Here is a 26392-nt window from a genome sequence, read left to right as displayed (position 1 = left end):
CACACATACTTGTCAGATAGTGACTTTTCAGCAATAATTTCCTTGGGATCTGCTATGTATCAGGTACTGTGCCAATGACACAAAGGTGAATGATACATGGACCTTACTTTTTGTTTATTTTTTAAAGGAACATTATATTTATCTTATTATTTAAATAAGCTCTACATCCAACATGGGGCTTGAACTCACAACCCTAAGGTCAGAGTCATAAGTTCCACTGACTGAGCCAGCCACATGCCCCACACAGGCCTGTTTATAGGGTGCTCCCAGACCAGTGGGACATACTAGTATGAAAATAATTAACTTTGTTATATAAGATAGCAAATGATATTTTATTGACATGAATCAAGTAGCACAGAGGAAGAAAACAGTTTGCTCTGAAAGATCAATCAAGATCTCATAGACTAGGGAGTAGATGGCTAGTGTTTTGAAGGATAAATATTATGCTCAATAAAATATGAATTTTAAATATAGTTGGAAATGCAGTTAGTAAGATGTAGGACCAAGTGTGTGTATTGTGGCTGATTGGTGGTAGACAGATGATCTCATCACATTCATTCTTCCTTTCTTTCCCTACTTGTGAAGAAGTCCCTGTCTAGCAATAATGTTTGCACTATTGGAAATAGATTTTAGATACTTCCCTCTCTGGAAGGAGGATGACATTTTGATCTATGTGGAGTTGTTAGATGCAGTGTGGTATGAATGAGGAAAGGCTAGGGTACGAGACAAGCTTCTTACTTCTACTACCTAAAAGCTGAGTGTCTTTTGACAAGTTGCATATATTCATGGTGACTTTGATACCTCTGTGAAATAGAATTAATAACAGTGCCAACCTCACAAGGTTGTTGCCTCAAGGACACTAATAAATGTGAAAGCACTGTGTCAAGTGCTGTGAAAATGTGTAAATGCTATTATTTTATCAAAAACTGCAAACCATTTATTTATATAGTTCTATGTACTATGCAAAGTCATAGACCCATCTTCTAGGAAAACAGAATCTGGATTCTGTATCAGCTCCAAAGTAGGAGAACAAAGCCTTGAGTTCTTACTAGGTGTTTTTACCCTGAAAAGTAGGCTTGTGAGTCTACCCCATTGCTTCCATGGGCCTGGTATGCTTTTCTGCTGAGTAAGAGGACATTTGAAAAAGGGTAAGAATATTGGGCTATCAGGAAGGACATTACTTTTTTTCCTCTTTGGAAACATTTGCTCTTTTGGTTGTGAGATCTGAATGTGGATGATCCAACTGATTCTGATCCCCAAAGTAACTCTAATAATAGAAACACTGTTATAACCACAAATATTAAAAATGTACCTCAATTTAGGCAACCAAGTTAAGGTAAATATGTATGATATCATATGTAAAAAAAATTCACTTATGCAGCCCTGGAAACAGAATTTAAGGTCATTGCATTCAACATCAAAAAGATGATGACGAAGAAGACATGTTTACCACTAGAAGATTTCAAATGAAATGATTAGTCTTCTGTATAAAGGCAGTAGAAGGAGAGTCGTGGAAATTAATAATTTCTCTTGCTTATGTGAAGCAAAATTGGGAGGTTCCATTAACATCAAAATTTAAAAATTTTAATTTCCATGAAGTATATAGTTTGAGGAGTTTTGGCAAATGTGTGTACCTAGTAACCATATTTCTATCACCCCAAAAAGTTCCTGAATATTCCCTTGCAATCAGTCCCCTCCCCTCCCTGGGCCCCAGGCAAACGCTGATTTACTTTCTGGTTTGCTAGAGTTTTGCCAAAGTGTAATTTTAATTTGCTGATTAACAGAAATAATGATAGTTGGACATCATCAAAATTTAGGATTAGAATCCTACTACCTTTAGAAAGTGCAATTATATATTCTTTTAATTTTTAAAAAAATGTTTATTTTTGAGAGACAGTGAAAGTAGGGAAGGGGGAGAGAGAGGGAGACAGAGAATCTGAAGCAGGCTTCACACTGTCAGCACAGAGCCTGAGGCAAGGCTTGATCCCACGAATAGTGAGATCATGATCTGAGCCGGAGCTGGACGCCTAACCGACCCAGCTACCCAGGCGCCCCTAGAGAATGCAGTTTTAGCAATTTCTCTGAGCCTTGGTTTTATCATATTAATGATGATAAATGATTAATGATGATAACAACTTTTCTATACACCTCAGAAGGTTCCTATAAAAATCCAGAGAGATAATAGATGAGCATTAGATGTTTAGAATTTGATGGATCATTTGGCATTATTAATGTTAATCAAAAGGAAGGCACTCAAAGATAGGAGCCATTTCACAGAGGAGTTTCATGCCAGAGAATCCTTGTTGCTGTGGACAGACCCTGAAGGAGAGTCCCCCCCACCTCATGGTTATAAAGGAAGTTACCTTTGAAATAGTCGACTCATGGACACAAAAGTGAGACTCTTGTCTCTCCAGCTGATACATCTGAGTTAACATCAGATTAATCATATATATATCACTTTGGGTATGAATATGATATAATAAAAGTGTTCACAGCGGCTGCTGTTGACACAGTGCTTTTATCGTAACAAATCAAACAGTTTATTCCACACTCAAGCTCCTACTGCCCTCACTCTGAGCTACTTCAGTTTTACGGTTCCCATTTTACACAGATAAAACCAAACTTTTCAGATGTCACGTAATATGCCAGAGACGTCCATGTGGTCTATCAGCTACTGTTATAAATCACTGTTGTTTTAAAGAAGTGAACTAAATGCCATGTTTATTGAAACTTGTTTTGAGTGGAGAGCAGAGACTAATGTATAAAACAAATCCTCTGATTGAGCTAACATTTTTCTCTGGGCAGCAAGAAGAGAATTGTATTCTCTGCTAGTCAGAAAAACCAGGCCAATTTTATCTTCCCTTCTTGGGAGATATCATTTCAGATACTCTATAGACATACCTAACATTCAGATCATGCATATTTTTCTTGGATGAGTCGTTAGAATTCATATATATATATATATATATATATATATGCCCATGTGCATGTGCACTGGCACATACACACACCCCAAGCTGACATTTGTCCTTGTGTATGCATACATGTCACGTGTAAGTTGCGAATTTTCAAAAATGACAAATGATCACCAGCTGGTCACTCTCACTTCCTCCCATGTACATTTTGGAGCTTCCCCATAGGGAAGTGAAAGTGATGGTGGGTTGGAAGAGATTGAATTTGCTGAAGTGGATTCAGCCAAGTGGTTGTTTATGGATGACCTTTGTCTTCTTGGGGGTAATAGCAGGCAGAATGTCTGATCCCATTCCATTACAAGTTGAATCATAAACCGTTGGCTTTGTGAGTTCATTCGCCTAAGATGGTGATAAACAAGGACTCCACAAAGACCTGGGTTTGAGCTCTACCTCTAAATATCTACATATGTGTGCAGACAGCTCTGTCTACCACGACAGAGAATTTCCCTCTTCTCTCCTAGCTTCCCTATGAGAGTCTCAAATCCTCAAAGACACACTGCATCTGTAATTTACACAGTATTCACTTTGTCATCTTTTTCTGTTCCTACTCTGCATTTGGTAGAGATGTAATAAGTACTTGCTGATGGACACAGTGGGACCACATCCTGCTTCAGATTAACTGGAATTCTGTTTCAAAGTGTTTCCAGCTAGAAATATTCCTTTTCAGTGCCCGTCACTACTGTTAAGATTCAGCTGGAGCCATGTGATCAGATACCTTCTTCCCTTGGGTCTCACCCTCTGGTCACCCAGAAAATGGGGCTGGGTAGTTTTCCACTGTGCTGTGTTTCTGGGGCCTTGTGTTTTAGTGTCTACACCGCACCCAACTCTTAGCAGTCTGGAGAAGTAGAGCCTTAGTGGATATTCCCTCCCTTTCTTCCTCTCCTTTTTCTCTCCCTTCCTTCCTTCCTGTTTCTCTGTCTGATCTTCCTTCTCTCTCTCCTTCTGTTTTCTCTACCCTTCTTTCTTCATCTCTTTCTTTTGCCAAGAGGGACTGAACTCTGATGCATATTGTTTAAACTTTTTAAATGTTTATTTATATGAGAGAGGGAGAGAGAGAAAGTCTGCTAGCAGGGGAGGGGCAGAGAGAGAGATGGAGACAGAATCTGAAGCAGGCTCCAGGCTCAAAGGTGTCAGCACAGACCCCGATGTGGGGCTCGAACCCACAAGCCATGAGATCGTGACCAGAGCTGAAGTTGGCCACTCAACTACTCAACCCACTGAGCCACTTAAGTGCCCCTAAACAGTTATGAATATTTTAGGTGGATTTCACAGAACACAAAATCTGTAACTTTAAAGGGGGGACTAAATGTTGGAGTTTTAATTCCTCAGAATAAGCAGATTTTAAAACAAACCACGTCAGTCCCCTACTTGAGGAACACCAGGGTCCCACCACACTTGGAACCAAACCCAGAGCCTTTGTGGTGGGTGTCCAAGATGCTGCCTGACTCAGCTTGGCCCACCTCTCTACCCTTCTCCTCACTCACTAACCTCCAGCCAGGCTGGTCCTTCTTTAGGTTTTTAGAGCTTGTTTCTCTCTCAGGACCTTAAAATTCAATTCTTCTGCCTCAGTTTGTGCCCTGAACTCTGTTACCCTAGAGTTGTCGCTCAGATCTCAGCCCAGATGTCCTCTCTGACAGGACTTCCCTGACCGTCCTATCAGTAGCCCCACGCACAATATTTTATTTCCTCATGTTACTCATCATAATCTGAAGTTGATTGGTTCATCTCCAGGTTTCCTTGTATATTGTTGGGCTGTGAGTAGTGTGTACACTACACCACAGGGCACACACGGGCTTTATTTGTCCTATTCTTTGTTATTCCGGAACTTAGAGCAGTGCCTGTCATCCAGTGGCTGCTCAATAAACATAACATGCGGACTCTCTGAGAGATGGAATCTGACATTATTTACCTCTCTCAGCTTTTCCTTCTCTCTGTCTCTGTTTCTCATTTATTTTGCAGAACCTGCATCATGAAAAGCAGGGTGACTTAATGCTGGACCGCAGGCCTTGGATCAGAGCCCTGACTTTACCTGTTCACTTGATCCAAAACTAAGGGAGGGGCCAAGATGAAGGAACAGCATGGAAGTTGTGTTTTGGTTTTTGGTGTTTTGGTTTGTTTTGTTTCTTCTCTTGATCCAAAACTTCTGGTCTCGCACAACTGCCAATTTGAAATAGCTGTTATAGAACTACTTTCTTTTCCTGTTGGTCAATAAGTAAATCAAAACTACAAAGAAATTTCAAATAATCTGTAATACTTTCCTAACATTCGCTCTGCTAATACCTTTCAACCTTAGGTTCCATTACTGAATGGCCTCTTCAGTTCCTTTACCCTGTGAGATGCCCTGGGATCTAGCCCAATATGAGAGAGGCCCTGTCAGATCTATATATTGCTGAGCCTTCAGATACGGCCAGAGATGTGTGCTTGTGAAGAGGAAGGGGAAGATGGTTCACCCAGGCACCATTTACAGAGAAGGCCTAGTACCAAAATTGAGTGCCTCGCTTTAGCCATTTCTTATCAGAAAGTCCGGACTAGCAGGGTGAGTTCTCAGGATTTTCCTGAGAGAGGAATTCTATTTTTATTTGGATTTTGAGAGATTATCTCTGTAACTTCCCACAGTCAGAGGCTGAACTCCTGCATGACCCTGGCAGTATAATGAGCAGGCCTGGGCCTTGTGTACTCGTGGAAAGTGCAACATAGCTTGCCTTGTTGGTTTTTCTGGAGATATCACATTTGGGTTACAGGGGTTCAGCTGGTCTTTGGCTGTCACACAGAGCAGTTTTATGGGAATGGTTGTATAATGCTAACATCTGTAGACCTAGAGCTTGACTGCTGGGAAAGACCATGTATCTTTGGAGCTAATTCTTGGTAAATAAAATTCTCAGCGCTTCCCCCCACCCTGGCCTGGGCACAGGCACCCACCCTTACCATTTCCATCCGTAATAGTGGATGAGCCGTGTGCATATTTTCTTATCACCTTGGCAGGATACAGTTTTGGCAAGTTAAGGGCAAAGCAAAGGTCCTTGGTTTTTTAACTTTTCTGCTTTCTTGGTATTTCCACATGAGATAAAATATTAAAAGGTTGGAGGATTTCTCTTTCAAGATTTCTGATGAGGAGATACAGACTGACTGATAGCCACATGCCTGCCGTCCTCAGTTTCAAGTCTATATTTCTATTTATCCTTTTCCATGAAGCCTTTCTTGCCCACTCTGTTTAAAATTGCAACTTGTTTCCACACATTATACCAAATCCCCTTACTCTAATTTGTTTCCTGTAGAAAATATCACTTTTTGACATACTATGTAACTTACCACTTCTTATATTCATTTTCTGCCTTCCGCTGGTAGAATACAGACTTCACAGGGCAACAATTTCTTGCTCTTTTATTCACATTGTGTGCCTAAGTGCCTAGAACAGTTCCCAGTGCATAATTAAGCCTTTGGTAAATATTCCTTGAATAAATAAGCCAAAGTCCCAGTGAAAGGAGAACTAATATAGTGTAATGATAAAGAACTTGGGCTTTGGAGGCAAATGAGCCTGGATTTAAATCCCAGCTTTGCCACTTAGCAGCTGTGTGTCTTTAGAAAGTGAGTTAACCTTGGGGCACCTGGGTGGCTCCATCGATTGAGCGTCCAACTTTGGCTCAGGTCATGATCTCACGGTTTGTGAGTTCAAGTCCTATGTCTGGCTCAGAGCCTGGAGCCTGCTTCACATACTGTATCTCTCTCTCTCTCTCTCTCTCTCTCTCTCTCTCTCTCTCTCTCTCTGTCCTTCCCCTACTCACACTCTGTGTCTCCCTCTCTCAAAGATAAATGTTAAAAATTTTTTTTTCACTAATGAAAGCGAATTAACCTCTCTGAGCCTCTGTTTTCTCATCTGTAAAATAGGGCTTATAGCACTGATCTTCCTGTATAGCATGGTGACCAAGAGGCAAGACTTTGCATTCCAGTAGATCTGGGGTCTGGGCTTTAACTTTAAGTTCTGGCTCTTCCATTACCTTTTGCTGTGTTTGTGAACTCTGTAAACTCACTTTCTTTACCTGTAAAATGGGTATAATACTGTGGCATGACTTAATAGGACAGTGGTCAGGATTAAAGCGGGGTAATCCATGAGTAGGGCTTAGCAGACTGACCAGTTTATAGTAAGGGATCCATTAACTTGAACTATTTTGAGAACAGTGATGATCATTTTGAAGTTAGCCCTGTTGCTCATATGGAGTAACTGCTCAATAAATAGTACGTTTGAAAAAAGAACAATCTTAGAACTTTGGGAACCTCCTAAATTAATGTCAGCATTTTTCTCGAATTCTCTCTTCTCCAGAGGAGGTAAAGCAAATACCTGTTATCCCTGTGAGATATTTGTTTCAACTTGAAAATAGAATGATGAACAATTTTTATGTGCCATATTCTTTTCTTTGTTCCATAATGAGATAGTTCTGTTATGATTTCAGAAGTTATTTTGGGTTTTTGGAAGACTGAGTTGCCACAGGAGTTCTGCCCCACCAGGTGATCATTGGGAGGACTTTATGTAACTTGGGTGTTTAGTCAGCTTGTTCAGAGCTAATGAAATTGGCTCTAGAAGCTGTGGTTTGGGGAGATTGTGATATCTCAGGGTTTCCATTGGCTTCCACTTCCTTCTGTAAGAGATGTCTCTTCCCTCTTCTGCTCATTTGCTGTGTGAGTCTCAGGAAGACACTTCACCTCAACCAGACCCTTTAATTGTATGGCTCGGGTATGAATCCGTGCTCTGTCTTGCTGTGTCCTGGCCAAGTTAGTCAACTTCACTGTACCTTGTCTCCACCTTTGTAAATAGGTAGGTAGGTAGGTACGTAGACAGACAGACCAAGAAAAAAAAAAAAAAGGTTCTACACTATAGGGTTTTGTGAGGATCAAATGAGCTACTTTAAAAGTATCTTAAAGAATACTTTAAAAGATGTTTATTATGTCATTTACTAAAAAAAAAAATCTGGTACTGTAATATTTTAAGTTTGTGAACACGTTCTATATTTTGAAAGCCCAGGAACTTCAGCTTCTGTCTATAGTGTCCTGTGGGATCCTGAAAGCATGTGGTAAAGAATATCTTTGCTGAAAAGAGGCACCAGGTATCCACTGTGTCTTCCTAGAGGTGAATAAGTACAGTTGCCTCTCAATTATTTCGTGTAAGGAGGGAAATGTTAGGGATCAACCGTGTTGTTGTGAGGGTGTTCAGGGTAATGTGAGGAGTCCCCAGAAGGAAGTTGCCAGCCCAGTCAGGAAGGTCTCTCAAGGTGGACTTTACCTGGTGATCTGGCCTGGGCTAAATTTTAGCCTAGAGCTTATCACATTCGTGTGGACCTGACTCTGTTCATGGTCCCAAAGCTCCCAGGCCAGACTGGGCTATAAATTGTTAATTTGACAGTGATAAAGAAAGCTGTTCTATGCACTGGATAGACATGCTGGTCTAACTAGCACATTTCCCTCTCAAAGCAAGTTAAATGTGAAAGCAAATTGTTGGAAGGTTACTTGATTAGGTATGGAGTGGATAATAAGGGAGCTATGTGATTCGGACAATGATGGTGGGTGTCCGTTAGCCTACTGCCTCGGTCTCCACAGCCCAGGTCTACCTGCCAGGTGGTCCTTGTTCTCACCTGAGTCACAGCTGAGTTTTCAATCCACACAGCCAACATATGCCTCTCTGGGCATCCTTTGGATTAGGTTTTTGACTAACTTCCTCCTCACATGCTTCTGGTGCATTTTTAAAAATTTAAATGTTACTTTCCATCAAAGTAAAACATGTATATTATTTTATAAATCTAATAATACTTTATAAATCTAATAAACCAAAAAACAGCATTTCCCTGCACCAAATGCTTCTCCCCTTTGATTCTTACTCTCTGGGAGCAACCATTTTCAAACTGCTGAGTTGTTGATTCTGCTAGTTTTCTCCCTCTTTTTTGTTTTTTTTAATGTTTTATTTTATTTTTGCGAGAGAAAGAAAGACAATCTGAAGCAGGCTCCAGTATCCAAGCTGTCAGCACAGAGCCCGACATGGGGCTTAAACTGAGGAGCTGTGAAATGGTGACCTGAGCTGAAGCCAGATGTTTAACCAACTGAGCCACCCAGGCGCCCCTACCTCCCTACTTCTAAATGATGTACTTGAATTGCTATTTCTTGATGTTTTAATTGAAGACAATTCTATGAAAGATGACCATTGAGTCCCCATTCTCCCTTTCAGTTTCACTTTTCCCTTTTTTCCAGTGTGGTCTTATCTTAATATTTAGCTAAAACTGTATTTAGCATTTATGTTATTGTGCCAATGTAAGTATTTATGGAGAGCTACAAAATGTACCATGATTATGTTACTTCCTTTTCTTCTCCTTCCTTCATCTCTCCCTCTCTCCCTGCTTTCCTCCCTTCCTTTCTTGTATTTTTTAATTTCCCTTTGGGATATACTTCCCCACCCATTGTCCATCGTTAAATTAATAAGGGCATTTGAAACCATAACAGCTGTACCTTCACCACACCTAGCAAAATTGTAAGTCATATCATCCAATCCTGAGCCTCTATTCGAATTTCCCTGATTGTCTCAAAGATGTCCTTTTAAAGTTGGCTAATTTGAATAAGGACCTAAATAAAGTCCACAAATTGTATTTGGTTGTTATATTCCCTAACATTCTTTTATTCTGTAACAGCACCCCCTTCACCCCACTTTTGTTTGTGATGTTGATTTGTTGGAGAAATTGGATGTAGAGCGCCAAACATTCTAGGTTTGGTGGATGGTTTCTTCATGGCATCATTTGAATTGTTCTGTATCCTACAAATGAGTGGTAATTAGATTAGGGCTTAGATTTTTTTTTTAAGGAAAAATATACTATAGGTGGTGCTGTTTACTTCTTATTTATCATGGCATAAAACAATAATGTCCTGTTGTACCACCTTTAATGGTGATTAAATTGACTAGTGGGTTCAGATGAAGGTATCTGATCATCTCTATCAAATTTTCATCATTGATGAAAGTTACCTAGAGCCATCATTTTATCGGGTACATATTCTGTCCTTTCATTGTGCAATTCAGTTCTGAGCCAGTAAATGCTGATTACCTAGTTTGACTCCAGTTTAACTCCAAGTACTACCAAATAAGTGGCTGAATTCACATTAAAGTAATATGCTGGTATGTTATATTGATTAATATTTTTATGTGAACCTCTAGTTGAGCTTTGCTGTTGGCTTAGAAAACAGAAACAGAAAAGTGGAAAGCTTTCTTGTCAGTCAGGTTGAAAAGTAATTGGCAGGGAAAAAAAATTTTGAAGAAGTGGAACAAATTAGAAAACTCTGCTTTAGTTTCTAATGTCTTTCTCTAGGGTGGGAAAACTCTGCAGTCGAAAGGGGTCTTTTCTGCCTGTGAGGGAATTAGAGGGAAGCTACCAGAATGGACATAGGACACACCGTCAGTTGAGGACTTTTTGGTTGCTATTGTGTTTTAGTTGTCACTCCCCTAGTTGCTAAGAAATTTTCATAAAGATTTTCCCTAAACCCTGCTGCATACGACTTAGGGCTTTTCCTTTCCTCTGTATCAGGACTGGTGCCTTTTGATACATTTTTAGCAGAATTTAGCTTCTAACTACAATATAAAACATACACACGTGTATGCACACACTTGTGATTCTCTCAATTGACTTATTATTATTATTGTTATTATTATTATTATTATTATTATTATTATTATTTTAACTGCAAGAACCTGCCCCATAGGAGCCAAGTGGCAGGATGAAACTATAGAGGCACTTTCCATCTCCTTCCTGCAAGGTCCTGGTGTTTCTTGGTGGAGGAGCCTTTTTCCATGCTTTTTAAAGACCTCTTTGGATTCAAATGAATTCCTGGTGTAAATGCCTGGTCTGATATTGATACAGATTGGTAACCTTTCTAATGCCTTCCAGTATTCCAGACTTTAAGGTCCTCCTCTAAAATACTTTATAGTTCAAATTCTCATAATATCAGGGTGTCTTCTGCCATTTATAAATACCTTCCACAGAACTTTCAGAGTAAACCGTACCCTTCTTTCAAGGCCCAGATCAATGACACTTTCCCTGGGTCCCCCAGTGAGAAGCCATCTCTTCCCATCTTCTAGACTCCAGGGGCTCTCTTTTCCTCCTCGTTATGACCAGGATTGTTTGCTCTCTTTCTTTATAGTTTGTTTCCATACTCATGTTACTTCTTGCTTTTAGCAGAAAAACATCAGTTTTATCTTTGCTTTGTTTTGACCATAGTTAGTATGTAATAACTATTTATCAGCATTTTAATAATTGAATAAAATGACTTGAGTAATTTTATTTTGTCAGATATCCAGCTTCTATTTCAGTTATGCATCAAATATCTACAGGGGACTCTTGTCAGTCAGATGTAGAGCCAGATAGTCTATTTCAGAAGAGGGAGGAAAAGAATGTGTGGAGGAATTAACATGGAATTTGGAGTCAGAAGACTAGATCCAGCACCCACCCCCATCACTCCAGGGTCACTGCTTTAGAGTAGTTGGTATGTTACTTGGCGCCCTCCCTGGTAGCATGAAGATCTGTAGCAAAAGTTAGCAAAAGACTTAAATTAAGATCTAGCTCATTAGAAAAAAGGGAAGGGGAGAAAAGACTGTATGGATTTATGAGTAGTGGTGGATGATTCAGGGATGGAGTCTTCGGCTCTCGAAGCCCTTCAAGGTGGTGCTGGCTGGGGAAAGGAGGTCCGGGAGTGATTCCACTCTATAGCTGTGTTGGGAAGGATGAGTGTACAAAACCCAATAGGTGTTCACAGCAGAAAGAAGATGGCGGGGGTTGGGAAGGGAAGCAATAAATATACACTTTACTCTTTAACCCCTTGCAGTCTTGCCCCAAACCTACCAGCCCCAGATATAGCTTTCTCTCGCTTCTTGCTTCCACTGTCCTCTCTTAGGAACTACTTGGCTGAATTAATAAATGGGGACTTCTAATAAACTTCTAATAAACCATAACCAGTACTTGAATAGTTTCACATTAGTAACAGAGGACCACCTTCAGGGAGAGCATAGAGATTCTAACACTATTGATAGTCACCTCTGTAGAGAGAGGAAATAAAACCAAGATCCCAGTGCTTTGGGCATCATAATGTTTGCAAGCGGCTCCTCCTTGTTTCAGAAAGACATTGAGACTCAGCTTTCTCATGGAAGTTTTTCCTTTACCATCAGTCTGCCTCTCTCTGGGAGGTGCACTCTCCTTCAGAATCGAGGCGTGTAAAGAGCATGGGATCTGGAGTCAGTAGACCTAAGTTTGGGCCTGTTTATGTGCCGTAGTGAACTTTAGGCTACTCACTTTTCCTCTCTGATGTGGAAAGAAGTATACCTACCTTTCCACTAGATGTTGAGGAGGTTCAAATGGGATTTTGTATTTGTATAGTGTGTGTGTAGAGCCCCTTCATTTTTCTAAAGCAACCTAAGGGATGCTTCCCTGTTACCAAGTTATTTCAGAAGCTACATCTCGCCACGCGTGTGTGGTCTAATGGCTTTTCTGCTTACTAGTGTGAGCAGTTCCCTCCACCTCTGGGCACCTTGCTTTCCTCTCTTGTGAAATGGTCAAGAATATCACGTGTCTAGAAAAGGAAGTTATTTGAGGTAGAAAATGTGCAAGGGAGACATAGGACCGGTGAGTTAATGTGATGCTGTTTTCACTACTATTTCATGTCTTCCAGCAGGATTTAGAACGCCACAGTAGTTTTCTGGGTGCCATTCTTGAATAGGTGTGTCTGGTTGAAAGAAGTGATTTTGGGGTCACATGGATGTGGCTGCTTGCTGCAAGCTATGCAAGTTACAGAATAACTTAATCCCGAAAGTGGGAGAATAATGTCACCTACCATGCAGGGTTGCAATAAGGATGAAAACAAGCTATGTAAATTAGGCATTGAGCATACTGTTTGGCACCCACTGGGTACTCAGTAAGTATTAGTTTTCTTCCCCTGGACTGTATTTGGCTCTACAGTTTTTAACTTCATCAAATCACATTTATTAAAAATTCCAAATAAGGCATGGTACTACGTAGGTGCTTTAATCTTAGGGCGCTAAGTGACCATCACGTTGGGATAAAGGGCAGAGGGGACCAGTTAGGTTCGTTTCATAATTAACAATAGTGGTATCTCCTCTCCTTGCCCTCGTCCTGAGCCTGCTGAGTCACTGTTCCAGCCCCACAGCCCCATAATCTCTGGCTGTGTCCGTGGAATACAGCAGAGCCCACAAGAAACCAGCACTAATAAATGGCAGATCATTTTGAGGGATTTTTGTTTGCGTTCCTATGCTTGGTCCCCTGGTGAGATAGGAAACCTTTAATAAGACTTTTCCTAAATGATGCTGCATGTTAAATGTGGATTTTCCCCCCCTCTGTTCTCCTAACAAATGACCATTTCATGAGGTTTCCTTTCATTTTTTTCTTCTTCTTTCCTGCTTCTCAGTACATTCCACAAAGAGCTTATTCCTCTGCTGGTTACTGATTGATGGTTCTACTCTGTGTGCCCTTTAATTTTGCAATAAACCAACAAGGAGTTGAGACCACAAACTTAAAGAGAATTGACTTATTTATTTGACTGGATTCACTGGAGTAACAGTCAGATTTAGTCATTTCGGTGTGGTCCCGGGGAGGGCAGAGGAGTCCGTGAGCAGGAACGCTGTGCTGTAAATAACCAGACAGAGAAGAGCTTCCTTGTTCTCCCACTCCAAAGCAGCTGGGCGTTTGCTTTGCAGTGGCAATCCCTGTCCAGGCCTGGATGGGAGCAGGAAGTCTTCCACAAGGTTTGCCCACAGCTCCAGGATTCTGAATTCAGGGGGACTTCAGGTATGCAGAAATGGAAAGCCATAGCCCACAGGTCCCATGTTCCTTTTTTTCAAAGGGAATCATAATGATGCCCCTTAAATGACTGCAGGCATGGCTGCAAACCTACCCAGGTCACCAGTCCTTCCACGTCTGATCTTGGCTAGATGATGTCAAGGACCAAGAATAAACCTCTGCCCCAACCACCTGCATCCCTGCTGGGTCTTCACCTAAGACCAGGCCCTCCACCACAATGCACCGGCACTAGTACCTTTCGTAAATCAAGTACCAAACATGTGAAGAGGCAGTGGATTCACCATCATGTGGGGTAGCCAGTCTGCAAAGAAATGCAAACATAATTTCAAGTGGAAAAGCAAGATCACACTTCTTGAATGGTCACATGGATCCTAAGTAAACTGAAGATAGCCTTTTTAGGGTATTTAAAAACATAGATACCAATATCATTTATATTTAAGGATTGCAGCATACCCAGTGCTGTTCTCTGTGAGTTGAAACGGAGCCGGAAAGATAACTGCCCGAATGGAATTTGTCCCAGCTGTGAGCTCCTTGCCCAGACCCCAGTGTTGTTTGTGGCTCTCCCTCGTTTAACCAGCTAGCTGCCTGTTTTCGGTCTGCTCTCATGTGGCAACCTTTCTTCTGAAACTCTTGTCATCACATTTTAGCAGAAGTGAAAATATTAGCAGAGAGGTTCGCAGCCAAGACAGAAATAGAATCCAGGAGCCTGTGTCTTTTCTTTTGCCATACCTGCTGGAGCATGGTTCCTCCCTGGCTGAAGACTCAGTGTTTCCAACTCTACTAAACGGCATTCTAACAGCCAGCTGGTTTCTTCTTGCTGCTGAAAGTTTGTCTTATTCTTAAACATTTTGTACAGTTTTCCTTTAATATGATTTTGCATTAAATAGCATGGCACGTGGTCAGTCTGATACCAGCAAATGCCATGGGCTGAAGAAATGATCAACAAACGTCCGTGAGGCTATGAGTTTTCATGTCAAGAACATTTTGTGTGGAGGAATCAGGATGCACTAGGGGGTCCAGATGGACCTCGTGTGAATCTGGCTCTTCTGTGTGCTAGCTACAGAGTCTTAGAAAATTGCTCAACGTCTCTGAACCTCAGTTACCTCGGATCTCCAAAACTAGGATAATAATGTTTGCCTCATTGAGGTGTGAGAATGAAATAGACTAATGTATGTAAAGCAGTTGGTACAGGGTTGGATCCACAGGAAGTAGACGTTAGTTTCTTCCCTCCCCTCTTCCCGCTTTTAGAATGGGGACAGGGAGACAAAAACACGTGAAATCTCAGAACATTTACATTGCAGGTAGAGAGGTAAGAATAACATATGTTACATAGAGAAAATATCCTTGTACTGAATTACTTGGCACTGATTCTAAAATGGGAGCATTAGGAACTGGAAGATTGGTTAGCTGCAGCTAGCATCATTGGGAAAGACTTCATGGAAGAGGTGGAATTTGAACTAGCAAAGATGGAAGTGCGAAGAAGAGTAAAGAAGGACATATTAGCTTGGGCACTTGGCATGGGGATGAGAGCCTCAGTGAGTGAACCATGAGAAACAGAGCGACAGAACGAGGATGTCACAAACCTCAGTATCCCCACTGGAAAAATTGTCGTGTGCAGATTAATAAATAAAAAGCTAAAATAAAAAGCTAATAGCTGTTAGGCACCTGCTAGGAATTTGGCCCTATCTCAAGGGCTTTCTGTGCTGACTCATTTATCCTCACAACAGGTACAATTGTTATCTCATTACCCCGTTGAAGAAAGTGAGGCACAGAGAGGTTAAGTAATCCACCCAAAATGCTGCAGCTGGGTGGCGGCGGCCCTGAGACAGAAACCCCGAGGTCTCACTCTGGAGCCCACCCTCCTAACAGGCAGCAGCTGCTTCAGTTACTGCCCAGCTTCCCTCAGGAGGCAGGGAGGATCAACTGAGCCCACTCTGTGAACATCGTCTGAAAAATATAAAGCATCAGGGGCACCAGCGTGGCTCAGTCGATTAAGGGTCACACTCTTGATTTTGGCTCAGTTCGTGATCTCGTGGTTCATGAGTCCAAGCCTCACATCTGGTTCTTCACTGGCAGTGTGGCACCTGCTTGGGATTCTTTCTCTCTCTCGCCCTCCCTCCTTCCTCTGCTTTCTCTCTCTCTAAATAAATAAGTAAACAGTTTTTTAAAAATTTAAAGGAAATAAAGCATCATACAGACACAAAATGCTGTCATTATTCCTGTTAATAACATTAGATGAGAGGTGAACATCAAGATAGGCAACGGAAAATGAGGAAGGAAAAAATTATAGGATAGCACTCCTCAGTAGTTATATTTAGCAGCTTATGTCTCTGAGCAGCCCCCCTAGCAACTCAGATACCTGACCCAAAACCTAACACTTCCTCTTAGGACAGCACCCCAGGGGGCCATTCCCAAGCCACCAGGGTACACACTGGAGATTCTAAAAACCTATTTGTCATCTGACATTGGGGCTTGTGCCTTGAGTGTGATTTGCCCTTGGCCAGGACCTCACTTTATGGGCCTGTATAGCACATGATTGGGAGTTGGCTTGTTAGTGACCGCGATCAAAGATCTCCACTCCAAGGGCATTGCCATGGAAGGAGGCCCGTCCTCACTCACTATGTAAATATTTAGCCATTTTAATGTATTTGTTCTGGGCCCATTCTTCTTCTGTCTCTCTTATGTTGACTCTGTTTAATTGTAGATTATTATTGTTTGTGTATGTTGATGTCATTTATTTAAGTATGGATATAAACGGATAGCTTCAGCTCCCAACTCCTTGCCCCCCCTTATAAAAAACACACCTTACACAATATCCCTTCTATGAGGGTACCAAATAAATAGTTTTTGTTCAAAGGCATATCTGATGAGGCTGCTCTCTTGGATATTTGTTCCTAGGCAGATGTTTTGACTTCCTTTTAAACAGGTTGTGAATGATCTTTGCTCTCAATTTATGCTACAGATTCACTTTGGAGATAGAATAGATCTCTGATACATGAATGCAGTGTACCCAGTTACTGAGTTCGGAGAGCCGTTGGAATGCCATTTGCCTTAGTGGCATAGAAACACAAAAGTCAAATTAGTGTTGGCTCATTCTCCTTTGGAGGCTTCTCAGAGGTGGAGTGAAATCAGAGGCCCCTCTGGGTTTTAGCTCCTCCCTACTATAAGCCACTATAAGTGTAGCTGGGGCTGGAGAATAGCAGAGTTGGTGTTTATCAGGCTGGACTCCCCCAAGAGCTGTATTTTCAGACCCCTGGGAGCAAGTGACTCAACAGAAGTATTTTCTTGATCTCATATGAGTCTAAGGAGGGGAAATCAGTCAATAGCAGCCGCCTGTGATGGACCCATCACAAAGCTGTGTCTTTCTAACCCTTCTTGCAAATCAAAAGGAGGGGAATCCCCAGAGCCCAGGCATACACGTGAATAGAAAGCACCGTCAAGTAACAAAAACACCTAAAAAGGTCAGCAGAAACTCAGGGGGCTGTTGGAAATTCACCTCCCCTGCCTTTCTGTGGCGCTCAGTGGGCAGCAAGGGAGTGGGCGAGGACAACCAAACAAACCACGCAAAAGCGACTTGGCCACAAGAGATATATGGCGCAGTGAAGGCTGGTGGAAAGGTTTCTTCCACATCTGTGAGCCTCAGAGTCGTCCAGCAATTGACCTTGTTTGTTTCCAAGACCTGGCTGCCCAGAGGTCTATTTGATCCCATGCTAATGGCAAAATTGCACAAGTTGGCAAAAGCACCTTTAGAAGCCTCTGTAACAACACACTGTAGCAGTTCACCAATGGCGCATGTTATTTCCTGCAACAAGCCCAAGATCACTGACAGGATGTCGCCAAGGTTGGGCTGCAGGTGGAAACAGTACACCAGGCTGCTGTTTGTGGCCTCATTACAACTGTCACCCATTTGAGACCCGGAACCAGCATGTGTTAACCTCAGCCCCATCAGAGCCAGTGGAACAGCATGTCAACAGTGGAACCAGAGCTTTTCACGCCTACACGGCGGCCGCCAGCCCAGGGTTTCCACTGTGTCCCCTTGCATGCGCGCCCCTGGAGAAGTAGGCCACAGAGAAAGCCGCCCTCCAGTGCTACAGGTTTCTCGGATGTTTATTTGACCAAATGGCAGACACAGTTTTACTTAATGCATCTCCTCTGAACTCGCTGATCTAGACGATGGCTAACATGAGACAGAAGCAGTATTATTGTCAATCTCTGTGTGATTGTGTGTTTGTGCATTTCTCTTCATCTACATGGCCTCATACTGAGCCAATATCTTCGTCAGGGACTCTCCTCCCTGAGGGACTCTCCTACTAAACAGTGTTTCCTGAGCATCGCCTGTGAATTCCACAGTGAAACCTAGAACAGAGATTTTCCTCCAGGTCCATAATAAGAGATGTGAATTTTTATCGAGATTTGAATGTATTCTCATCATAAATACAAAATTATTTGAAGCTGTGTCCCTCATTTTTTTTTCCTTCTTTCTTCCTCAGCCGCTGCTAATTGGTTCGGTGTAAAATGGATTTCTTAAGGGTGGATGATGAGAAACAGAAGGTGGAATTTTAAGTAGAACACTCATCGTAATGCAAATTGAAATGTATAACATTATGGGGGCACCTGGGTGGCTCGGTTGGTTAAGCGTCTGACTCTGGATTTTGGTTCAGGTCATGATCTTGCAGTTCATGAGTTTGAGCTTGTAGGGCTCCACACTGACGGCATGGAGCCTACTTGGGATTCTCTTTCAGTCTCTCTCTGCCCCTCCCCTGCTCGTGCCCACATGCTGTCTTTCTTTCTCACTCTCTTTCTCTCTGTCTCAAAATAAATAAATAAAACTAAAAAAAAAATAAATTTAAGAAATGTATAACATTTTCATGATCAGCTTGCTACATTTAAAGCCATTATACGTTTCTTTTCTTGATATCTTTTATGGATCCAACGCTTTTTAGGTACAGAGAGGTTAGGAACATTTTCCAGAATTGCACAGGAGGCTGGTGACAGAGCCAGAAATAAAGGGCAGGTTGCCTGACTCCCACAACAGTGTTTTCTTCCAGCCAAATTGAAGTTTGGTCCTTTTGCCACAAATATTTTGAAAGGAAAATCCCCCACAGCCTCTCAGATTTTCCCAGAAACCAATTGTCATGCAGACCTTCAAGCAGGCTGGAATACTAAAACCTTATCAGCTCTTTATTCTAGAACTGACAGCTAAAGAAAAAAAATAATTATGTTTTCATAATAGAATGATTTATAATTTTCCAGACCTTGGCAAAATTAAGCCAGGGAATAGTAAAACCAGATCTGTGACGCTCAGACTCCAACAGTATTTGGTCTGACTTTTCCTCACAACAAATACTGGATATCTTTTTTCAACGCTGGAAGTGACAGGAAGGAGTTGGGATTGGGAGCTGTCAGGGGAGAAGCATGAGTCTGCGAGTGTGGGCCTCTAGGCCTGCTCTGGTGGCACTTACTCTGTCCCTGCACTGCACCTCTCCTGCCCTCCCCCACTTTCCTGCCCCCACTCCATTTCCTTCTCACTCCCAGCCTCTAGGCAGCAGATGGGTTGGGGCAGACACCGTCATGGTTGGGAAGCAAGAGGAGAGTTTGGTGAAAACCACTCCAGGGCCTTTCTCTCAAGCCTTGGTGATGAAAGGACTCAGTGAACCTTAACAATTTCTCACAGGAAAATTCCAGGCTCTGTCTTCTTAAAAGCGGGGCATTCAGCAACCCTTAACAGAACCAGGATTAAAACCCAGAATTTCTGACTCATCCAAGGTCTATAGTTTAGACAGAAAGGCTCCATCATTGTCCTATCTGGCAATTGGGATCATTTTAGATATCAAAAATAACATTTAAAAAAAGTGTACCTTGGGTTGACAGACCATTTTCAATACTAAAAGAAGAAAAACTTAAGCTATGTCTTCAGAACCTCTGAAAAACAGAGCTCTGTCACTTTGAGAGTGCTAGGTTTGGTGACAGGTAGGCAGTTTGTGAGCACAGCCAGCCCACGGCCTCTCTCTGTTGCTCGGATGCGGCTCTTTCTCTGGCTGGCCGGGTTATCTGGTGCACTGCCCGTTTGCTTAAACAGGAATACTAGGACAATAACTGCACCAACCCCACAGGTCCAATTTAAGTGATTTTGAAACTTGTCTGGATCTCTGTGTTAGATTGTAGCAGGTTTCTGCCAGAGAGTGGGTGGGAGGAAGTTAGTGTTTTTATGGGCATAGAAATACCCCCGAGGTGCCTCACTATTTCTTTAGCCCAGCCTCCCCCTTAAACTCTGGCCCACAGACCTGGGCTCCATGAACAGCTTTAGATTCCAGGCCTTCTGTGGGCCTCAGAAATGACAGGACACATGTGTCTGTGGCCACTGAAAACCATGAAGAAGGTAGCCAAACTTCTGCTCAGATCAGCTCAAATGCTTGACTCTTGGGTAGAAGCTGAAGCTATTTACCTACTTCCCTGACAGTTATTTCGTAGCCTCAGAACCCAAGATTGGGCTTGTTACAACGTAGGACTGATAATCTTGTAATTTCTGGACACTAAAAATAATGAACAAAGGAATCTAAGGTCTAGAAAATCACCTGTCCTCGGGTCTGAGCTGAGCATTCTGTCTCCTCTCCTCTGCCTGTCGCTGCCTTAGGAGGGAGAGTGGCAGGAGGCCTGCGTGCCCCTCTTCTTATCTGTGCTTTTGATCTCAGGCAGGTGACTCTAGTTCACCTTGTAGAAAGTGGGGCTTACAAAGTTGCCTCTCACCTACCCCCACAGAAAGTTGAATGAGAGCATGTGCCAGATACTTAGCTTTTTAAAAAAAATCTGGCTTGTAAATACTGAGTTCTTGTTTTGTTGACCATGAACATTTCTTCCACTAACCACACAGGGCCAGACATTACATTCTCACCTATTCTATCCCAGACTGACCATAAATCCCTTTTTTCCATCACCTTCCAAGAGTCAAATAAAAGGGGCTTCTTTTGCCTATAGATCAGACAGTTTTCCACACTGATTTTTCCAGGGCTGTCCTATTTTCTCCTCTGTCCCCCATTTTCCAGTAATCACCATGGGCTAGAATATATTAAGTGGCTACTCCTGGAGGCCCCAGCAGAAATACTTCTAATATTTCACTGTAAGGTGGATCAGACTAGACACACAGTGGACCCTAAAGCAAAATGTATTCTGGATCAGGAGTAGAGGGTATGAGGAAGGTGTGGGGGTGAAATAAAACATTAAGAAAAAATAAAAAGCAAGGTACCAGAAACAAAAGATAACTAATGACAATAATGAGGACTAACATTTAAGCATTCACCTTTGGTCAGGCACTAATGCTGAGGACTTTATATTCATTATCCAGTGTAATGAAACCCTTTGAGTTCGGAATTGTCATACAGAGAGGTTATGAGCCTTGCCCAATGTCATATGGCTAATAAGTGGTAGAAGCCAGGATCTGAACTCTGGTCTGACTCTCAAGTGATAACCCAAACTACTGTGCAAACTGCTCTCACACAAATGTAGTCCCAAGCATCAGAAGCCCCAAGCTTTCCAATGGAGCAAAGTGGCAAGAAAGCCCTTCTGAAGTGTTGGAACAAATTTTCAGAAACCAGATAGTGTTAAGACTCTGTGTATAACTTGTAGCAGTAGTTTATAAGTTATTCTAACTGTGTAGTTTTCAAGTCTCCAGATTGCCTCCCAGGACAACACGTCTATAGACTTCTGCCCAAGTCATGAGTATTTGTAATTGATGCTATTTGAAAATGTTTCCATTCTATCATTTTGCTGAACACGGGTTTAGAAAACCACAACAGTTTAGTAAGATGGTGTGATTAGCAAAACCCTGAGTTTGGTTGCTATGTATCCTTCAGTGATTTCGCTTTCTGATGTGTAACAAAAAAGGAGAGGATTATTGGCAAAATCCCCTAGGAGCGGATTCTCTTACCATTGCAGAGTGAAATGTTTTTCTCTCCATCTAGTCTTCCATTGGGAGTGTAAATTGGAGTGAGAACCTTCTAAGGGAATCTGCAGTTTGGTTTTTGGTTCTGCAGAATGTAACTTTATTAGTTCTGTAGAACAGACTCATCATCTGAGGACAAGTTTCCATTATAGTGGAATGATAATGAAATTGAGGGGAAAAACAATCTGAATATTTTGGTAAATGGCTTATCTTTTAACTTACAAGTTTCTAGAGAAGACATATAGTGGCTTTACCTCTTAATTTTCCCCTGTGTACATGGTAACATGCCTTGGAAGGTAGGTATTTAATACATTTTTTTTGTACTACTATTACCATATCATCGGAGTTCTTTCATTTTCACTGAGCCATCTTATAGAAGAATTCTCTAAAAAAGTAGAACTTACCTATTTTGATCAGAAGCTTCACATTTTAAAAAGCTAAGGCAGACAGAAACAGTGTTGGGCTCACTGGTAAATAAAGCATATAGTGTTTTCATAGTCATACCAGTATCTTATTGCCCTACCTTTAAATAATTGCTCTTTTTCTTACTGATATTTTAACATAAATTCTTAGAAATTGAATAAAACTTAAGAAGGACTAAGGATTGGTAGAAATGATCAGGTACTGAAGTATATTCTAATGTAGAAAATTGTGATTTAATGTTCTGTTAAATCCAATCATCTGAAGCATGTGGCATTTACTAACTCATTAACCTATAGAACCTAACAATACATGGCCTCCATTTATTGAATATTTACTATGTGCCAGACATTAAGTTAAGTACCTCACATTGGTTATCTCACTTAATTCTGGTAACAAATCTATAAAATAGGTATGATTTTACTTATAAACAAATGAAGCTCAAAAGTTTGAATAGCATTCCCAAGGCGTACAGTGTCAGAGTCAGAATTTGCACCCAGTTTTATTAAACTCTAGAGTGCATGCCCTATATTAAAAAGAGAGAAATGGACATCATTTTTATTCATACTCCTAAAAATGAAAACTTGTTCTTGAAAGAACAAGCTGTGATTGGACTATTTTATGTAATCATTGTATAGTCATTATAATTGAAGACATATTGTATGTGATTCTCACCAGTCCAGATGAAAAGAGGCAATACAGAAGAATATGAGGACGAGGTTAGCAAATACTTAGCAGAAGGCTGCGCTATCTGGTCATCACTGCTGAGTAGCTAGAGACCCATGAGCCTAGTTGACACAACAAAGACCTTGGAAAGGTCGTTTTTGCTAATAGAGTACTTCATTTCTTTGCCTGACCTTGCCATCATGCTCCCCTCTCAGCCCTCAATTAAACTGCCATTGATACAGGATTTATAATGTGTCCCTGGTTCATTCAAGAGACAGTGACAGAGGTGTGGCTGAGAAGCTGGACAATAAAGAATAGAGACAGTTTCCATTTCTGTTCAAATTACGGTGACAACAAAATCATAGCTGACCCTCGGGACAGACCAAGACAGTCCAACGAGATGCCTATCCCAGAGACTAAATGCCTAGTACCCTTTCCAGAAGGGAGGTTTTCTCTGAGTGACCAAGATGCTCACAGTTTTTACACATGATGGGAACACCCAAGCCTGCAGAAATGATTGCGGCATTAATCATGTTGTAATCTTTCAGAAGAGAATCTGTATTTTATTCTTTCTTCAGGTTTCTAAACAATATAGTAAATTTTATAAGTGAAGATTTTTAAGGACAAGAATGGTTTCTTGACTGAATCAAGTGCCACTGTGTGGCAGTGGGTCATATGAATTTTAAATGTCATGAACAGGTATTTTGCATATGTAGGATTATATTAATTTGTGTTTTAAATACATAGTGAGATTTGAAGTTTTTTGTTGGCATTCAACAAATTTCAAGGAACAGTGTTGTTCCTTTACAGATGAATCTTATTACAGTTTCACAAATTTGGATGTAAAACTCTGACCTTCAGTTATTAAGGAAGAAGCTATAGGCATCCAAATTTTAAATTACTGCTTTTGGTTAGCACTAGCAATGTCTTGGGTTGTGGATATAATCCTAAAAATTGGAGTTTGACAAAATGTGTTCATAGGCGTCTTAGTCCTCTCTGGGTAGCCTTCTATTACTTAGCTAATATGACAACACCTCTCAGCCCCAATTCATTCAGCATTGAGAGAGAATTGATTGGTGGTTTAAGCTCTAAAAGAAGCCTGTTTCCCGTTTTCTGTGTTTTGAGTGACCTATAGGTTTTGCTAGATATTCTGGCTTAAAGATAAAACTGACAAAAGTCAGAGCTGGGGTTTTCCTACCTGTGTGCTTCTCAGTCCTCCCCTGAACCACAGTCTGTCTTTTGAGGGCTCTAATAATTAATTTGCTCTCTTTCTTCTCTCTTCCCCCACCTTCTCCCTGTCTGTTCACAGGTTATCTTGACGAATCAAATTACAACGCATCTAAGCAGAGCCCTAGCTTCCCAGGCAGACCTGGTGTCTCCAGCTGATGATTTGTCCCTGTCTGAAGGTAAGGGATCTGTCCTAGAGGGGCTGGAATTTGACACTGACGTATAGCCCCACGGCCTCTCCTCTGCCTCTCTGCCCCATGTTGTACTGGGAGATTGGGCTGACAGGCCCTGACCAGTGAACCCAGCCAGGGCCTGGCAATTTAGCTTAGCCAACTTTCCTGGCATCTGATCCCTTATATTTGGAGAGTCTCTTGCCGGTCTCGAGAGGCCAGCTTCCTTTTTCATCTGAGTGAATCACCCTCATAGACATCCATCACCTCTACCTTGAGCCTTGTCACAGCTCCATAGGGTGCTTTGTGTCCTTAGTATGAGGGCTGAAAAACTGCTAAGTGACTTGGTTTTTCAGACTGATGCTCACAGGTTGGCATTACTGGTGGTCTCACAGCAATTTAGCCTTTGATTTGTGCTGGGTGCTGTGGGACTGACTGAAAGTGTACACCAGCGTCATGTGCTGGAGATGTGGCATTCCCAACCAGCTTTACAGGAAGATTAAGAAAAACTCTCCACGTTGGTAAATCAGCAAAATTTTCTCCACCCTCCCATGCTAGCAAAGGTCAGGCAGGCCATGGTTTATGTAGCGAGGGGAATTACACCGCTGAGCCAGTGGGTGGTTTCTAGTTTTATGGAGAGTTCTTATGTGACATTTCTGAGCTCTGCTAGTTGTGGGCTGGATAAAAGTGCATTAGCTGGGACAGATCCCATTTTCGGAAAAGTATTCATGAGGGAGCAGATGGGACTGGCAGGCCTAGTGAGGCTCCTGGCCGCCCAGGTGGTCTTCCAGGGATTGGCTGCAGTTTACCATCTCAAGAATTGGAAGGACCACAGCCCTGGCTTCTCTGTGGTTTCAGAGGGAAAACTAATTACTCAGGGGCACCTGGGTGGCTCAGTCAGTTAAGCGTCCAACTCTTGATCTCAGCTCACGTCATGATATCATAGTTCATGAGATCAAGCTCCCAGTCGGGCTCTGCGTGGTCGGTGAGGAGCATGCTTGGGATTCTCTGTCTCTCTGTCTCTCTCTCAAAATAAATAAAGACATTAAAAAAAACTAATTACTTATCTCTAAAAGTTGTAAAATGCCCTATGCCCCCTGTTTCCACATTCAGTGATGTGTCTCCCCCATCACCTGGACTGAAACCCAAATCATTTACTCTTCCTCCCTCCCTGCACTCCTCTCATCCAGTCTTCTTGGTTATTCTTTCCAAATATATTTTTTCCTCTCTCTCCTGTTCTTTGTATTTTAAAAAAATGTATAGGGATATTATACATTTTTTTAAGTAGACTCCATGCCCAGTGTGGGGCTTGAACTCATGACCCTGTGACCAAGAGTTTCATGCTCTACTGACTGAGATAACCAGACACCTCTTCTTTGTAATTTGTATTGTGATCTGTTGACTTATTAAACTCAGAGTTGGATTATTTTTATAGACTCCAAAATGGCCTCTTAACTGCAGCCTCTCTACCATTTCTGTTCTGCTACCACCAAATTAAACTCTCTGAATCTAACTTTGTTTTACCATGTCACTCTCCTACTCAGAAATCTTGGAATTGCTTTAGCTCATTTCCTGAGAATGGGCTAAAATCAATAAGCCACTTTAAAAATATTCAGGAATTTGTGGTTTGTTAGCTTGAAATTACCCAGGGTGGAAGGATTTACACCATGGGAATCAGCACGTGCTAAAAATCAGGATTTTTTTGCTTTTCTTTTCTTTTGTGTGGATCAGTTTCCAAAATACCACTAGAGACGATTAATGCTTCCTTACCCCTCACAGTCTGCCCTTTTCTTCCTGTTCCTCTTGATTCTTGGCAATGCCTTGGGGGAAACATGCTGACTTTCTGCCCACCACTCCTCACCCCTGCCTCCATGTCACTGCAGAGACAGCTTGTCCCATCTAGAATAGCATTTCTCTTTTTCACTTCGACTGCTTCCTTTCTTCCTAAGTCCCCTGCCCCTTCAAGGTTTATTTAAAGGCCACCACTTCCACAAAACCCCCTTGTTTGTTCCAGCCTGTGCTGGTCTCACTCCTTCCTCCTCTGTGGACCTTCCACCTGCTCTCCTTTCTAAAGAAAAGGTCTAGGAAAACTAATTTTAACTTTTCATGGTTTCCTGACTAGATTGGAAGATTAAAAATTTTTTTTTAATTTTCTTTTTTTTGAGA

At 41.7% G+C, this 26392-nt stretch overlaps 1 protein-coding gene and 1 long non-coding RNA gene across 2 annotated transcripts in view; one reads left to right on the top strand and one right to left on the bottom strand.

The window, feature by feature from the left end:
* The window catches only part of RAD51B (RAD51 paralog B), a 562933-nt gene that overhangs the window by 378545 nt on the left and 157996 nt on the right, over nucleotides 1-26392 (top strand). The window contains exon 8 of the mRNA XM_029951882.1: nucleotides 24139-24235. Coding sequence (XP_029807742.1) covers nucleotides 24139-24235 — 97 coding nt within the window. The remainder of the gene's footprint in view (nucleotides 1-24138; nucleotides 24236-26392) is intronic.
* On the bottom strand, nucleotides 13523-14393 carry LOC115301880. Its single transcript, XR_003913338.1, has 3 exons — nucleotides 14258-14393; nucleotides 14040-14105; nucleotides 13523-13630 (listed from the first exon to the last, which is right to left on the bottom strand). It is a non-coding gene; the product is annotated as an uncharacterized LOC115301880 (long non-coding RNA).

Source organism: Suricata suricatta, chromosome 9 (genome assembly GCF_006229205.1).
Source record: "Suricata suricatta isolate VVHF042 chromosome 9, meerkat_22Aug2017_6uvM2_HiC, whole genome shotgun sequence".
NCBI lineage: Eukaryota > Metazoa > Chordata > Mammalia > Carnivora > Herpestidae > Suricata > Suricata suricatta.
The sequence above is the reverse complement of the archived record's forward strand: the minus strand, read 5'-3'. Positions and strand labels throughout refer to the sequence as shown.